Genomic DNA, 18263 nt, shown 5'->3' on the forward strand with positions numbered 1-18263 from the left:
AACCTAACTTTATTCTTATAATAGAAAATTCATATTTTGTATATCAATAGGTGCATCGTATTTTGACTGCACACAAAAATGCTGAATCGAATAGGTGTAAATTTCGTATGCAAATAGATTATTGATAAGATTGCCTAATATGTTTCTTTTTATCTCCATTGCATTATTTCTGCAAATGGATGGACCATATGAATTTCGTAAAACCTAAATAAATTTTTGCATCCACAAACTGACAGGAAGTACAGACAAACAGATGTAAATTGTGTGTCTCGCTGTAAAACTTAACGGGACATTAGTGCTTGCACATTACGTGTTTTCAATTTTAGACAAGTCCGCATGTGAAATATTGTACGACCACGTAGGTATGACTCCACATTGTGACACAAAATGTTGGGAGATAAACCATTTATTTTTTATTATCTAAGAAAATGCATGCTCGTACATAAACTTCGTACATACCTGTTAAAAATAATATCTAATATGTTATATGTGAACTTCTTACTGTACTGGCTGGTTTGGTGATATAGGTATATATATATGTTTCAAATAATAAAACATGTCAGTTCTGTTCTGCACTTCATTCTGTTGTTTTATTATAGGTTATGGGCCCAGAGAATCAGTAAAAAAGCAGTTTTTTTTAACAAGAATTTCGTTTTGGTACGAGTGTTAAAAAGCTTTTTTCAACACGTTTTTTCATTGTGTTGTTGGATATTCGTGAAATAAAATTTTTATTTGGAATTACGATGGCGGCCAACTACTTGATAAATGTACCTAAATTACGTGGACGGGAAAATTACAGCGAGTGGTGCTTCGCGGCAGAGAATTTCCTAATCCTTGAAGGCATGAAACATTGTGTAAAGCCAGAAGGAGCGAGCGTAGGAGCTGCAGATGACGAAAAAATCCGGGCAAAGCTGATTATGACAATCGATCCGTCTTTGTTTGTACATGTAAAAAGTGTAAGAACATCAAAAGAACTCTGGGAAAAATTACAACAGTTATTTGATGACAACGGTTTTTCAAGAAGGATAAATCTGTTACGGAATCTAATTTCGATAAGACTGGAAAACTGCAGTTCAATGACGTCCTATGTGACTCAAATAATTGACACGGCTCAAAAATTATGTGGCACAGGTTTTGAAATAAATGACCAGTGGACAGGCTCATTGTTATTAGCAGGATTACCAGAGCGGTTTTCACCGATGATCATGGCAATAGAGCATTCAGGCATTAACATAACGGCTGATTCTATAAAGTCGAAATTGTTAGACATGGAGTCAACCATAGAGGAACATGATGAAGTTGGCGGAGCATTCGCAGCTCGTTCGAAGTACATGAAAAATAAAATGGCGTCAAGAAAAAATGTCAATGTTGGTAACATTGTCGATCCGTCAAAATCAAACGTCAAGGTGAAGACAGTGACATGTTACCGATGTAAACAAAAAGGACACTATCGAAATCAATGTACAAATAACGAAAACGCGTCGAACTCCAAAGAAAAACCCCGAATGCAGTCTAATGCTTTTAGTGCTGTTTTCCTAAGCGGGAATTTCAATAAAAATGCATGGTATATTGACTCTGGAGCCAGTGTACACCTTACGGCAAATGAAAGTTGGGTTATGAATGCGTCTTATGATCAGAAACAGGAAATTATCGTTGCAAACAGTGAAAAGTTGTCAGTTTTATGTTCTGGCGATGTGAAGATTACAATTACAACTGGGGGTTCAGCATATTTATGTTATTGTACACTTATCAATATAACATTGTTAGATATAGTGGGGGTGTTAAAAATAATATCTAATATGTTATATGTGAACTTCTTACTGTACTGGCTGGTTTGGTGATATAGGTATATATATATGTTTCAAATAATAAAACATGTCAGTTCTGTTCTGCACTTCATTCTGTTGTTTTATTATAATACCTACATATGAATACTGGATATGTTGAAATGTGTGTTGTGACACTACATTTATAAAAGTAGATACGAGCAAAACCGCCGGCTGAACCTATATAATGAAAATTTTCTATTCACCAGTATCAGTGTTAATCTTTCTGTCCCATAACATCTTAAACAACCCATTAAATGTAACTTGTTCCAACATTGTAAGGTTCTGCAGAACACTCGAAGCACATTACAGAAAATTCAATTATAGAAACGTCGCGAGCAATTGAGATAATTATGCAAAAAGAGTAGACACATGTGGGTAGATGGAGATTATCGTACTATGAGTTCTCACGATATACTCGATTGGTATGTTTGTGTGATAGTACTAAATACGATTTTACTGGTGTTCGTATATTTTTGGACTAGAAGGAAATGTATCTAATATTAGGAATTAAATGTACAGTAATATTGTTTAAATACACACATTATTGATTCTGTAATTAAAAGTTTGTCTTTGAATCTTGAACTAACTTAGGAGAGTTATAATTTTTTTTCGCATAATTAATGAAATGTAGCCGAGCATTAATTTAAATAAAACTGTAATTGAAGTAGTAAAAAAAAACAGTTGAGGAAGCTAAGTATAGAATTACCACGAATCAAAATAATGCTAATTAATGTTTAATTCTTTCCTTAGTTTAGACTATCTGTCGAAGCATGACCACGTGTGACATTTTAGTCTTTAAGTAAAGAAAAATAAATGATAGTAACACTTATCAGTGAACTGTGTACTTTTTAATCATTTGTTTTGTTTTATAAGTAATTATATTTTGTTCTTTACGTGTTAATTTAAACATGGTATTGACTATTGTAAACAAAAATGATATAACAAAAATCATGATAAAAGTCACGCAGTGGAAATGCAGCATTAGAGTTATATAGACTGTGGTACTTTAGTTCATTTGCATGTAAACAACCGCGCGGGACGGACGCGTCTGCCGCTACAGCCTACAATGTAAAGCGGAGACAAATCTGTTTCTTTGTTACGTTTAGTAGCTATAAAATTGTAAATAGACACAGGTGTAGCGTATGTTTAAATTAAAGCCTCCTGACAGCCATTGATAATGTAAATTAATGAGCCATATGTATTTAAATTTTATAACGCGGGAATTTCACAGTAGTTAGACGTAATTTACTTTGATGGTTGTGTATATGCCCTGTGTTCGCTCATGGCAATGTTGGTCGATTAAAATGCCTTAAAATAGCGAAGATGAAATAAGATGTATAATGTATATCTTATCGTATATTACAATAATTTGGTAGCTCCTTATACCAAGGGATTCGAACGCACTTATTTCGCATAACCGTTCTATATAGCATTAACGCTATCTATGGCTTGTTAGGGCATAACCCATCGCAATTTTTTCAGTACGTAATACTCGCAACGAATTCATAACTTTTTTCCTCTTTAGGAACATAGATAGATATATGTCTATATAGACGTTTAAAAGATTTTTTTGTCGGTAATAAAGCATTACTTCATATATTTCTCGTTTGAAACAAGTTGGTTGTTACACACGAGAGAACTGACTAATAGTAATAAGTATAAGGGAAATATTTATACAAGGTATTTATAAAAAAATCACACTTATTCCCATAAAAATAAACGGAGCGTATATTTTTATTGTACAACATGATACTCGACTATTGTTGGTTTAATTAATTCTTGTAATTTCTTTAAAAAATGTGAAGGAACTGCGTTACTACTGCGTTGAATTATGAAGATATGTACTAGCTTCCGCCCGCGGCTTCGCCCGCGTGGTGTTTTGATAAAAGGTAGCCTATGTTCTTTCTCAGGGTCTAAAGATTGTGCCAAATTTCATCAAAATCGGTTGAGAGGTTTAAGCGGGAAAGCGTGACAGACAGACAGACGGAGTTACTTTCGCATTTATAATATTAGTAGGGATGATAAAGAAGTACCTATTGATAGGAAGAACCTACAGTAGGTAAAAAAGATACAGTAATATTATTTGCTAGATTCTTGGACTAAAAAGTAAAAGTGAGGCATTGTATAAACAAATTGTGCTTTATTTAATACATAGGCTATTTAATTGAGTGCAGTCACGGAAATCCGCTAGTCTATACTAATATTATAAAGCTGAAGAGTTTGTTTGTTTGAACGCGCTTATTTCGGGAACTACTGGTCCGATTTGAAAATTTCTTTCGGTGTTAGATAGCCCAATTATCGAGGAAGGTTATAGGCTATATATCATCACGCTACGGCGAACAGGAGTCGAGCCACGGGGGTGAAACCGCGCGGAGCAGCTAGTTCTAAAATAAAACTAGCCTTAGTTATTTCCTGTAACGTGAGCTATATATTATAGCGTCTTATAAACTTTCATAGGCATTTACATGCTTCACATACAAAAAAAATATCTTTTTGTTTTTAAAAACTTCATGAAACAAAAATATAAATGACATTCAAACTTTAAGGTGCTTCGAGAATTTCTTTAGTAGACCTACAGGGCTACAGCTTAGACTTTTACAGCTTTTTAGATAAGTTCTCTATACTTTAATTATAAATTATAATATACCTGAATCGATTACATTAGCCTTGATAGGTACTAAATTTCTATAATAGAAATTAGATTTTCTTCAGATTACCTTTTGCAATTACTCCTGTAGGTATAGGTACCTACAAATATATTTATTGTAGGTATTATCTCCCATTAATAATTCTAATTATAAGTGTAAGGGCTTAGGTCATGTAGCATTGTAATAAGCATTAGTGTTAATTAGGGATAATGCCTTCTATAATGAAATCAATTTTCATTATCGATTCAGTAGTTTCGTATACCATCAGTACATAGAAATTTCACCGCTTTGTACAGTAATAACAGTAAAATTTTCCTTGATTGGGATCTTGATAACAATATGTGATTAAAATTTAATCAATACCATCATATTATTTACAACTTTTCCATACATTTTAACTATAAAAAAGTCGCAATCCGCATCGATAGGTTTCCCGCTAAAACCTATTGAAAAATAATTTTGAAACGATTTCACCATTGTATAGAGTATAGACAATTCCATCTCGCAGGGTTATATTATAAACTAGCGGTCCGCCCCGGCTTCGCCCGTGGTACATAATATTTACGTTTTCTCTACATAAGAACCATCCTCGTACTTCAAGGAATATAATAAAAAAAGAATTATCGAAATCGGTTCAGCCGTTCTCGAGTTATGCGCTTACCAACACATTTAGCGATTCATTTTTATATATAAGAAGATTATAATACAGTCAAATAAAATGTCGTGTATATTTAAGATACTTCAAGACCAAGTTCTCAAAAATGCTTTCATAGCTTACGCTAATTACTAAGCGTGGCTGTATCGTCAGTGTAAAACAAACTCCTTTACCACCACCACTATACCACCTACAGTTCGTACAGAATATTTACGATTTGTACCCATTTATAAATTTCAATAAACAGCACTATAACACGCGGTTTCACATGCGTCGTAAAATAACACATAAAATGATACCTTAGGTATCCTATTACAATGGTACCTTTTACTGCCTGTACTGCGAAATAGAAATACTCGTCTTTGGACCTTTGTTTAAAGTTTAAACTACCTTCCATTCAGGTTTTGTCTATACCTATCTATGGCAAAAGAGGAATATGTTTGGTATGTTTCATTTACTTACGAGTTTCTTTAAAGGAGGTGTCGGGTTATGATTAACTAGTAGATAATAATAAAAATGATCAGTTGGAATTTCCATATAATTTATGTAAAGAATACATTTGTTTTTTCTGTGCTATTTATTATCTGTTGTGTGTTTGACATTTAAAAGTGACATTGAGGCTCTGTATTCTCTGTATTTTCCAAGAAGCTTATATCTAATACACTGGAGATTTCGGTATGAACATTGACGTGTAACAAGAAAATATTGCCCAGTTCATGTTTTTTATCACTTTCACACCTAACTTGGTATTGCCACTGTTAATACGAAGTTTTCCCAAGGCTACTGTTGTATGCTGTAATATTCTGTGCAAAAGGTTAGTTTTTGTATATGAGTTTGTTGATAAATTGCCAACAACGTCATTCAGAAGCATTGTTGGATGAGACAATTATTATTTATGCTAAATAAAATAAGTATCTGAACCAATTATTAAAAAGCGATACTCCCTGATTATGGGTAGTCACCATAATAAAATTGTAGCAACTCTCACTTTGTCAATATGGCATGTGTGTCAAAAAAATTGCGTCGCTTCGAATATTTAAGTTAATATTGTTGCTTATTTAATGAATATTTTCCGAATATAAAGAATGCATTGTATTGTGCAAAATTGCAGAAGTGTTTGGACACCAAATTCTGGCATAGAATTTCACAGGCAAGTGTATATTTACGTTATTTACAATATTCCTCAATACTCCTGCATTTACCTGTTTAGAATCATTTCAATGGCAAAAATTGTCTAATTTAGCATCATTTTAGTAAGCAGTCATGTTAAATTTGTTATTTCCCTAATACTTTATCATTTTTCAACAAGTTTTCAATAAACAAATTTAACAAGTAAGGTAACCATGATGACGAGTTTTTATGGATAGTGAAGAGAATATTTTGTAATAACAATATTATGATGAAAATTTACAACACCATTTTAAAGATTGTTACTAGTAATGAAACAACACACGACATCGGTATTGCACTCACATGTAGTTATAAGATTGTTCGTTTTTACATTGAAATTTATACTTTTTTAACTTACCTCATATTTTTTTTGTTTTACGTATTTCAGCTTTCCAAAAAGTAAAATAAAAAGAAATATATGTTATAGCGTGGTCGTATTACGTATTGAAATACTGATATAATATTTCTTAGACATCTTCACCCGACGAAAGTCGGTACAAGAATGACTCGCAACTGCAGACGACCGTTATTTATAGGACGACTATTCGAGTGGCGTGACTGTGTGAGTCAGCGCAGGTGTTATTTGTGTTGTTTTGATCGTTATTTCGAATATGGCATGTAATATTATTATTATTTGATAATTAAATGATTATTAATACTTTTATCCATTTGATTATTATTAAAATAATTACTTAAGTTCGTCAATTGATTTACTTTTAAAATATAATTTTATCTTTAAATTAAACGCGCTAACACGGCCATTCTGAAAAAAGCTCGTGCTCTGAGCGGTAATTCAAAACTCAAAATATCAATGATATAATTCACTTCAGCTGGTGACATTCTGACTTGTTTTAAGTAGTACATTATATCCAAATTATTTGTTTCTTTGTCCAGTTGTCAGGCTAAACCACTGTCTGGATCCATACTGACAAGTGACAATCAGGTTATTATTATTTTCCGCCCAGTTGTAAGACTAAGTCACAGAAAACCCGTACAGACAAGTGGCATTCAATTCTATAATTATCTGCCCAGTTGCCAGCATAAGTCACAGAAGACCCGAACAGACAAGTGGCATCCGATTATATTACTTGCCCAGTTGTAAGACTAAGTCACAGAAGACCCGAACAGACAAGTGGCATTCGATTGTATTATTATCTGCCCAGTTGTCAGACTAAGTCACAGAAGACCCGTACAGACAAGTGGCAGTCGATTATCATAATTAGTTTCCATTACCGCTAACACGGTCATCTAAATTTGGCTTTGGTACTATTCTTACACGTGCATAGGACACAATAGTAGTCTAGCAATTGCTTGTACTTTTCGCTTCATAGCAATCATTGTCGAGTATTATTGTGATTTACATAGGATTCGATTTTTCCAGCTGCGAACAGCGGCTTCTGTATTTCATCTGTATCTCAACTCTCAAGTGATAACCATAAAAGTCCGTTACAATATTCCACACCACAAACATTTACTTCACACAACGCACAAGAAAACACACATTGTGCGAGTTCCTTCATCTTTGTTTACTTGAAGTCAATTCAATTCAATTTTTTCGAAGGTTGAAATCCACAGTCGCATACTTGATACTGTCATGATGGTGACAGTGACAGTTGCACACTGTCGCGTAGTATGATGGAAGAATTTGTGCCAGCCTGCCAGGATTCCGAGGAAGGGCTGGTTCATCTTCTACTTCTGATGTTATAGCGTGGTCGTATTACGTATTGAAATACTGATATAATATTTCTTAGACATCTTCACCCGACGAAAGTCGGTACAAGAATGACTCGCAACTGCAGACGACCGTTATTTATAGGACGACTATTCGAGTGGCGTGACTGTGTGAGTCAGCGCAGGTGTTATTTGTGTTGTTTTGATCGTTATTTCGAATATGGCATGTAATATTATTATTATTTGATAATTAAATGATTATTAATACTTTTATCCATTTGATTATTATTAAAATAATTACTTAAGTTCGTCAATTGATTTACTTTTAAAATATAATTTTATCTTTAAATTAAACGCGCTAACATATATGTGCCCATCAAGGGTAAAATTACTGAGGATTACGACCCCGAAAAAAATACCTTTTGAAAAATAAACTTTGTAAAGTTAGCTGAAATTTGTGCAAGGCTGCTATAAACAGTTTTTCTTTGATGATTTTGGCTTGAAATTGACCCGTCGAAGCAACGCGTTTAAAAAGAAGATCTGAGTAGCTTACAATTTGGTAAACAGCATCTGATGCAAAACACAACTTTCCTCTATTTACAAAGGATGTTAATGCTATATATCGGTTCATATCCAAGCTTTGTAGCCAAAAGTTATTTAAAACTATCATTCTATACCAATTAAAATTGTATGTACCTATAAAGTATGACCAGTAATATTATAATATAAATACTGTTAAAAATATATGTCGTTATTATTTATAGACCATGATTTTTAGTTTTTTCTATTTTGAAAAATCCTGAATTTACAAACCAGCGTGGTCACTCCACAGAAAGAGACAAAAAACATGACTGACGTCATTCTAGGTCATATTTTCTTGTTACAAGTTAATGGTCATAGTGCAATCTCCAGTGTATTAGATATAAGCTTCTTGGTATTTTCTGATTTCTATGATTGTCAACTTTTTTTTTATGAATTAAAGGCTTTAAATGTTGTTTTTTTATTACAACGAAAAACGAAACTGTCTTTAATTCATTTCCCAATATTATTATCATTATAAAACAACATTTTCTGCAAATATTTTACGAAGTATGGAGAAGTTAAGATTTGATTTTTGTGTGAAAACAGCACCAGATGGAAAATCGAACGTGATTTGCATAACCTCAATAGGAACACCTGATGGTAAAACTTTTGCCATACCGGCCGACTATCAAAATGCAAGTTTACATAAACTTATAACAAATACATCAAACTATGCCAAGATAAGAAAAACATTGAATAAAAGACATCAGACAAGGAAAATATGGATAACTTTAACTGAGGAAATATCAAAGACTTATTTAGATGAAGAACAAAATATACAGTTTAATGATTTTTATCTTGAAGAGATTAAGGAAAACATAAATGATCAAGAATCTTTCACTAGAAGCTCAAATGAAATATTAGAGAAACTATTAGAGAAATTACTTGAAGAAAAGCAAAAAATATCTGAAACTCAAAACTTGGGGAAAATTGCAAAGGATTTTGTGATTGAAAAATTCACTGGTAGAAATACAAATGCTTACCAATGGATTAAGGATTTCAACAAAGAATGCGAACGCTTTCATATTAATGAAGACAGAAAAAAAATTGAAATTTTAAAACAGTTTTTAGAATATCCTAGTGTGAATTGGTACAGTTGTATGTTAATAAAATTAACAATAGAATCAGAGTGGATTAAATGGGAAAAAAACTTTTGTGAAACATTTGGAAACAAAGGTTGGTCGCCAATCAGATATGCTCTTGGATTTAAATACCAAACAGGTTCATTGCTTGAGTACGCATTAAAAAAAGAAAAATTGTTATTAGAGGTGAGGAAGACGATTGATACTGGTACTCTTATAGACCTTATAGCCGCAGGCCTGCCTAATTACCTGAGTGATAAAATTGACCGAGAGACATTACAAGAAACCGAAGACCTCTACAACGAGATAGGGAAATTAGAACATCTTGTTGGGAGGAACAAATATGAAAAAAATACCACACATACTCTGACATAAAAACAAAAAAATATGAAGAAAAGAAACCCTGCCAAATTTGTGCTACTGAGAAAAAAGTGAAACGTTTTCACCCCGAGGAAACCTGCTGGTTCAATGTTAAAAACCAAAAGGCAATGGTGAAAAGTGTAAATAACTCGGAATTAGAAATTGAACTTAATAAGGAGAATCCAAAAAACTAGAAATACCACCATTAATAAAAGTAAAGTTGTTATTAAATGATACTTTAAAATTTACTATATAAATTAAATATTTTAACGCTTCGCATTGCGAGTGTTTGATTTCAACAAAAACTTAATTTAAAATGGCGTTCTTCTACATTAGGTGTCCATTACCAATAACACTATTTTCTCAAATAAATAGTTAGGTGATATTTGAGAATTTTGAAAAAATAACAATAAGCAATCGTACATAATCAAATCACTATCACTACATAGTATAAAACAAAGTCGCTTTCTCTGTCCCTATGTCCCTTAACCCTTTGTATGCTTAAATCTTTAAAACTACGCAACGGATTTTGATGCGGTTTTTTTTAATAGATATAGTGATTCAAGAGGAAGGTTTTAGTAGGTATATAATTTATTAGGTTTTAGACAAAGCGGGCGAAGCCGCGGGCGGTAAGCTAGTTCGTAATAAATCCTGTTGCATTACAAAAACTCTAACCATCAAGAAACTTCCTAGGACATTATTCCATACATATATCTATAGGTATAATATGTAACAACGAACAAACATACATGGCGTGAACGATTCAATATTCACACCTAGTCCCCATCTACATACGTCATTATGCCATTTATATGCCTTGCTAATGTATGACTGTTATGTGCAGATTATATAAGATTGCATTTTAATCGTAAGTATTGCAGTTACAATTTGAGTATGTCTTATTTGTTAAAAATGAGTATGTATGTGAACTTGTAAAAGTTTAGAGAAATATTGAGTTTGAGTTTTGCGTCGACATTTATTTAAGGTTATTGTGTACCTACATAACACATACGTGTTTGTTAGTTTTTTTAATAATTATCTGTATGGTTGATATATCTAAGAAAGTTTTTGCTATCACACATTTAATTAAAAATTCTTATCCATTGATCTTAAACTAAATGACGTAAATGTTGTTGGATTATTCTAAATAAATTTCCTCACAACAGTAAAACAAACACGTATTTTATTAAAATTAAAGCAATTATAGCGGGAAAAAATAATAAAATTACGCTGTGAAATAATTATTTTTATGTGGAAAAGGCCTCACGTTAATATTCACGGTCATTAACCTTATTATTGGTTCATTATTTAGACAATAATGAAAGATGCCCCCTGATAATGCTGTAAAGTATTAAAAAAAATTTGAAAAATATTTTTTTAAAATCAAATATGCATGTATCTTCGAATGTATATTGTATGAATAACTAGCAGTCCGCCCCGGCTTTGCCTGTTTTTGCCCTTTCCGGTACACGTTTACGTTTTCTCTCCATAAGAACCATCCTCATACTTCAAGGAATATTATAAAAAAATAATTAACGAAATCGGTTCAGCCGTTCTCGAGTTATGCGCTTACAAACACATTTTGCGATTCATTTTTATAGTATAGAATATTTCCATTCCAAATAAAATTTATCAAAAAGTTATTACCTAACTGGACAATAAAATAACATTTGGCTTATAATTTTCATGAATCAATGCGTGAAAGCTATGAAAATATCAATGGTCAGGTTAATCCCAAAAGATATGAATTTATACAGAGTGTAAATATTCATCAGAAATAAACTTTGAGAACATGAATTAAGTTAATTTAATGTTATAATATAAAACAAACTTTTCGAGAAAATACAATTTATTCATGAAAAGTCTTTAGGATAGAAATCTAAAACTTTTTAGTTTTTACTCATTATTCCCAGGATAAGTCATCTCTTTCTCACTGTGAGAATTCGTTTTTAATTGTACTTAAAAATAATATCAAAAATTTCCACTTAACAATATATTTTGTATCTTCTACTTATCTGTACATTGCGAGTAAACAACGAATTTTGATCTCTATTTTCATACTATCTAAGTACATTTTTAATTGATTAAATGCATGCGTTTTATCCTTAGTAACGATTGATATTAAATAATTATTAATTAGTAACTTATTTTGATTTCAATTGCATAAAATTGATAATTTATTAAATCCTATCAAAAATAAACTCCCAATCCAATTTCTAGAACACAAACTCAAACACCAAAAAGGCAATCTATCAAAACATTAAAAGTCACACTCATATCTATTCAGTAGTACATGAGTTACAGACAAATAAACGTAATGACACGTTATGAAACATCACATAAGCGATAAACTGTTTCCTTTTGCTCTTATCTTCTGAGATGAACGATAAGATACTGTAATTCGTGTTTATAATTGTTTATTTGATAGGGTTTATTCCGCGGCTTTACTCGTATTTAGTTAAAAAAAATAATAAAAATCTTTATTGACATAATAATTATACAGGGTCTAGATAATGAATCCTTCGGCTCCCGAACTAGTTTAAAACTGTGTCTCAGGAGCCAGAGGCTTCTCCCAATATAGATCATGTCTATAAACTAAACTAAAAGCTCTTAAATAACAAAATTAATGAAGAGGTAAGTTAAATTAATAGTAATTATTAAGTCGTCTGTATCTGTGGAATATATTATGTGAAGAAAGGAACTAACTAATTTGGAACGATTTGAGTATCAAGATTGATATTTTAATTTCATTTCTAATGTCTTGACTTGGTTGTAAGTTAAGTTTTCTCTGTATTAAGGATTTGATAACATTTCAGTAGGGATAGATAATTCATTTTCGAACAATAGTAACCAATAATGGATGTGCGCATGCGCATTTATCACAAGCATACCTAATGTGCTGAAAGTTTCTTAATGTTCAGATAAATAATTTAAAAATTAGTTTTTAAAGAGCCATGTATTCTATAAATTTTGTAAACAAAATTTAAGTAGGTATGCTAATAAATAAAACTTGATAGAATGTTTGAAAATATGATGAGGCAGGTGTTCAGGATATATCATATAATATATTACAATTAACAAACTTCCAACGTCTCAGCCAGTTATTATGAGCTAATAAAATTGATCGATTATGCCCTATTAATAAATAATCAAATCCATCAATACACAAATTACCTATTACATAGTTATAATATCCATGAATAATTTCTAAATTCAGCTCTATCACCGCTTCCTAGAATTGTTTTTTCAGTTCATTAAAATTCATGTTTATACAATAGGCAACGAATTTCTCGTGACGAAATATAGGCTTAGCAGGAAGGCCTGGCAACACATTGACATGCATAGCTTAGTACAGGCGTCATATTCTCTCAAAACAATATGCATAGTGAATGCAATGCGCGCGCGCATATCAACGCGCCCATGATACGTGTATCATAAACTGGCTTTTAATCTATGGTTTTAATATGTAACAGCATTCATTATTTCCTGAGTTGATGGATAAGGGCTTCAGCAAATTGTATGGTTAAGAATAAATGTTTCTATGGACTTGTAAAGGATTGCGAATTAACACTTAGGTATCATAATAAATTTCAATTTTTTTTTTTTAAATGTATATATTTGTTACGTAGTGGATACCTACAGAGTAAAAAAAAAACTGATAAGTGAGTAAAATATTATGTAACTAACTACAATCGTGTACATATTCATCTACATTTTCTTGAACTTCATATCAAACTTTATAAAACAGTTCCATACATGTTCAGATACACGAAAACTATGACTTCCTCGTAACTCGTCCCACTAATGTTTACATAAATTATTCACTGTCAATATGTTATTTTATTTCTCCTAAGGGTTTCTGAGCGCTTGGCTACGGGCCAAGGGACTTGAACGATACTTGACAGCCCACTTGACCTAAAATATGCTACAATGCTTGTGGCGAAACGTTAAATATAGCTTTCGGTTCAGTCTTATCGTAAGGTTAAGGATAAGATAGGTGCCTGTACAACTTTAATGATATGTTTGTTGTAATTACTAGGTCATTAAGTACTTACCTACCTTTATTTTATTTTATTTTCTTGTGTCCAAGATGTCCAAAATTTAAACGATGTATCCAAGAACCTTTACATTTTACGTTGTTTAATTTTAATTATTCTTGTTTCAGATACAATTCGAAAGATACGCGAAGTAACAATTTAAGCTCAACCTGACGACTCATCTGTGAACCGACAAACTAGTATCAGTGTAAGTGACATTACCGACCGATGTGCATAGCAATCCGGCTCGAAGGACCAGCCCGGATAATGTATTAGCCGGTCATGGATGACAGATAGTGTGTGTTGTGAAAGGATGGGATAATGGGCGTTGGGTTGGGATCTTGAAAATGCCGCATGCGCACTCGAGTTCCGCTGCGAGCTCGGGCGGCGACGACCTGGGCTCCACGGACGAAGTTAAGGTCTTCAAGGACGAGGGAGACGGAGAGGACGAGAAGAGGAGCTCGGAGAACTTGCTGGAGGAGAAGTCTAGTCTCATCGATTGGACTGAAAGTGAGGTAGGTGATCGTTATGTTTACTTATGTGTTTGTGACTGGTCTACGGTGGACTTGATACCATTTATTGCTGATTTAGATAAGGTTTTTTGCTATCATACTTAACTGATGATGTCTGGTCTATGATAGGCTTGTTACTATCGTACTAAAGGGTTTTAATAGCACTTGATTAGGAATAGATGGCATCAGAAAATAGCTGGCCGTATTTAAAGAACTTCATTCATGCCAAAAATGGACAGCATTAAATGTTATGGTCAAATTGATGTACGATCCCAACAAGTGTCATAAGTTATGAATATTGCACGTATGATAAATGCTTGATATATGGGTGTGAAAGCAAAACCACTCAGTTCCACAAGAATGCTGCATATGTAATACATAAATGGACTTTCGACTTTCAACGTTCTAGGCTCTGTTTGATGAAGAAAAATACATCATTGTACTTATTAAAATGTTAATAGTCTTAAAGTAGAGTGAATAGTCTTACGAGTTCATTATTCCCATTCAAACCAAATTCCGTGTTCATGTATGCTAATGATTTTTAATTGTGTAATCCAGTCTTATACAATTACTTCTTTAAATATTTGTACGTAAAAAAATGTTAAATTGTAGGTGGTCCGCGTTTCCTGGCAATAAACATGAAGCTACACTAAACGTCTATTTTAATTATGAATCAGCTCTCAAACCTATACTTAAAATGCGTCACGCGGCGCCAAACATCACCGCATAAAAATAATTTGTCGTCAGCCAAATGTATCCGTTATCCTTAAGAATTAAACGCCAAAATTGCGTGCTCATATTTAGATGTTCGTGGTCTGTGGTGCCACCTCAGCAGGTGTCAATACCAGGTAGGCACTATTGACAGATTCTACGTATAAAGGCACAATACGTACACAATATATTGATTTCTATTCTACATCCTGAATGGTACATATTTATTTGTGCACTTGTGAAAATCCCGTCAACAAACGTACGGATTTGTAGGCTGGTATACACCAATTGAAAGAAGCAATTTGACGCAACAGTAGTTCATTGTTAGAATTATAGCAATTTTACGCCTGAGAGTCTAATAAAATCAGCAAGTTAACCATTCCCGCCTCCGTAATTATCTATTTATTTTCTATTAAATGAGCCCACGGCCATTAATTAGCGTAGAACACGGCTCCCAAACGTTCGTATGGTCATTTCACGTCGAGAATTTTGATAAAACACCATTTATGACTGCAACGAATTTTTATACGCACTTAATATTCATGAGTCTCGGTTGTTGAACTCGTATCTAAGAGATACACATCGCGACTATTTCGAAAACCGCTCAATTAGGACTAACAAAGATATGATCTCGTTACTCGGACACACAAATCATTGTAATCGCAAATTGTGCGTGAAAACAAACAAATCAACCGCACGGACCGGAGCGAACTTCACCCAAAACATGGTGAAAAAAACAACAGGTACATTTCCTAAAAATTCGACATAAATTACCGACTCATTGTTGCTCGTTCCGAAAACTCTATTATCCAATAGTGCGTCTACCTGCGTGGAGGTATTATTAGACGGACTCCCACGGCTCCGGTACCTGTGGCCCGTAGGTGCGGGAGTGCAAACATTTAGGAGAATCGAACTGTTACTCGCTCGTGCTTTTTATTCGTCGGAACCCTGGCTGCGAGACAGGGACGCAAGGCGCACAGGAATCCAGACGCATTACAGTCACGGATCGTATAAATATTGGATTATATTTAGGTGCAATTCTGCTTTGTATGTCATAATAGCATCGATTATCGTACGTGATGCTATTACAATGCTCTTTGTGAGTACAATTTACTGAGTTTCGATTTCTTTTAGATTACGATTTTGTGAATTGGATTGTGTCAGGGGTTTACGGCCGTTTGATTTTTGGATGTGTTTCCATAGTTATTTTTTACGTTTCTACAGTAGTACTTGGCCCATTTTGTTTGCTTTCATACGTAATTATTTTTTAGACAAGTTTTTCTAACTTTTCAAAAGCAAGCAGCATCGCTTTAATTCGATTGCTGCATCATTTATTCAAATATAATAAGCGTAGCTAACTCAATAAGTCTGCGTGTTAAACACTTAACAAAACTTACACGTTCGCAACACGAAGACAATTATAAGTAATTATTTTTAAAATAATAACACGCTGAAAAAACTAATTGGCCGAACGCTATTGTCAGCCCGATATGTTGACACAACATTACTGTACCCAGTACCCACTATCCCTTTCTTTTTATTCCATCGTATTGTATTGCGATATTCTTCATATGTCATAAATCTAAGGAGCTGAAACACCCCTTTTTCATGTAATCGTCATTATAAATGGGCTGATGCAAAATGTGGTGATAAAAACCCGCCAAGCGCGAACAAACCAGTTGGAGCAGGTTCCGTAGGCTGCTCTAACTAATTTGAATGGTGACCAGTTTTTGTATGGCTTTCTCGATAGTGTTTTTTATTATTTGCTCATCAAACGGACGTAAATCAGCTAATTGTAGTTAGGAACCATTTGAATATATCGTACCTACCTACTTAATTCCGTAACTTGGGGAGAAATAATAAAAATGTAACTTTAATTGTGTCAAAATATGAAGTACCAAACTGGTCAGTTTGCGTAAAAATATCTCCAAGTAAACATTAAGTTTCTGGCTTCAGTTAGAAGGAATAAAAAGACGCTTCCAATACATGTGCGCAAGCGCAACGGCGTCTAAATTTAGCGAACAACGATCTCTTGTGCGGTGCCATCCGCTTCCGTTCGTCTCGGGTACTGTTATTTATTTGCTCTGTGACATGACTTTATTATTGATTATTTTAATATCGATTTATATCAATAGGGAGGACAAAATTCTTATGTTATAAGAATTAATGGATGGCTCCAGATGAACCTAACATTTGTAATGTTTACAATATTCCATAGTTCCATAGAAGATATAGCTTCTTTCCTCCAACCCTAAGAGACTTCCTCATATTCCAATAATTTAACGAAGCAAGCCAAGCAATTTGTACGAGCTTGTACAAATTAACATAACAATAAAGTTCAAACCGTGAAGGTCTGTGAAAATGATCAGTTATTAATTTCACAAGCCTTATTTGGCTCGCGTGGGATCACGACATATAGCTAATTAACTATGTATACTGTGGACGTAGGACGCCTGGCCTAGGTCTCATTTGAGACCTAAATACACTGGATTATAGTTATTATATAATTCGCGGAATTGTTACAAGACATTCCAGTGTCAATGTGGCTTGGTATTTGAGCATTGATTTTATGTGTAACTTGTTGGTAGTTAATTTAACAAGTAGGTATCTAAAAGTTATTGCTGGTCAAATTATATGTATATTATAAAAAGCGCATTTTTTTGTTTTATTGCCAAAAATAAGCAAGTTTATTTCAAGCACGCAAGTCTTGCTAGAACACCATGCGTAGCCCTAATTTACTTCGTACCAAATACCACAGTATAAACTATTACACAGTATATCAATTTTTATGTAAAGGCAAGCTCTTCCAGCCAACTAATTCCACGAGCCACCTTCACGAATGCATTTGCTATGCGAGTTAAATGCATTTGCGCAGTCATTTGTTTATAGTTGCCTATAGTTACGTGCGGCTTGGTTTAAATTTGAATATTTAATTGCACGTTTAATATCGTAGCACCTACAGGTGATGCAAGTACGGTGTGATGGAAGTTTCTATACTGTAGCATT

At 33.3% G+C, this 18263-nt stretch overlaps 1 protein-coding gene and 1 long non-coding RNA gene across 3 annotated transcripts in view; both read left to right on the forward strand.

The window, feature by feature from the left end:
- The window catches only part of LOC149477658 (uncharacterized), a 310772-nt gene that overhangs the window by 88293 nt on the left and 204216 nt on the right, over positions 1–18263 (forward strand). The gene's annotated exons all lie outside the window — the stretch shown is intronic.
- pan (transcription factor pangolin) overlaps positions 1–18263 on the forward strand; it is a 148244-nt gene that overhangs the window by 27781 nt on the left and 102200 nt on the right. For both annotated transcript variants that reach the window (XM_089710264.1, XM_089710263.1), the window contains exon 2: positions 14163–14549. In XM_089710264.1, coding sequence (XP_089566390.1) covers positions 14382–14549 — 168 coding nt within the window. In that variant the 5' untranslated portion in view covers positions 14163–14381. The remainder of the gene's footprint in view (positions 1–14162; positions 14550–18263) is intronic.

The sequence above is a fragment of the Colias philodice genome, chromosome 24 (assembly GCF_061535455.1).
Source record: "Colias philodice isolate Cphi_HAF_F1 chromosome 24, ilColPhil1 Martin Lab GWU primary, whole genome shotgun sequence".
In the NCBI taxonomy this organism is placed as follows: domain Eukaryota; kingdom Metazoa; phylum Arthropoda; class Insecta; order Lepidoptera; family Pieridae; genus Colias; species Colias philodice.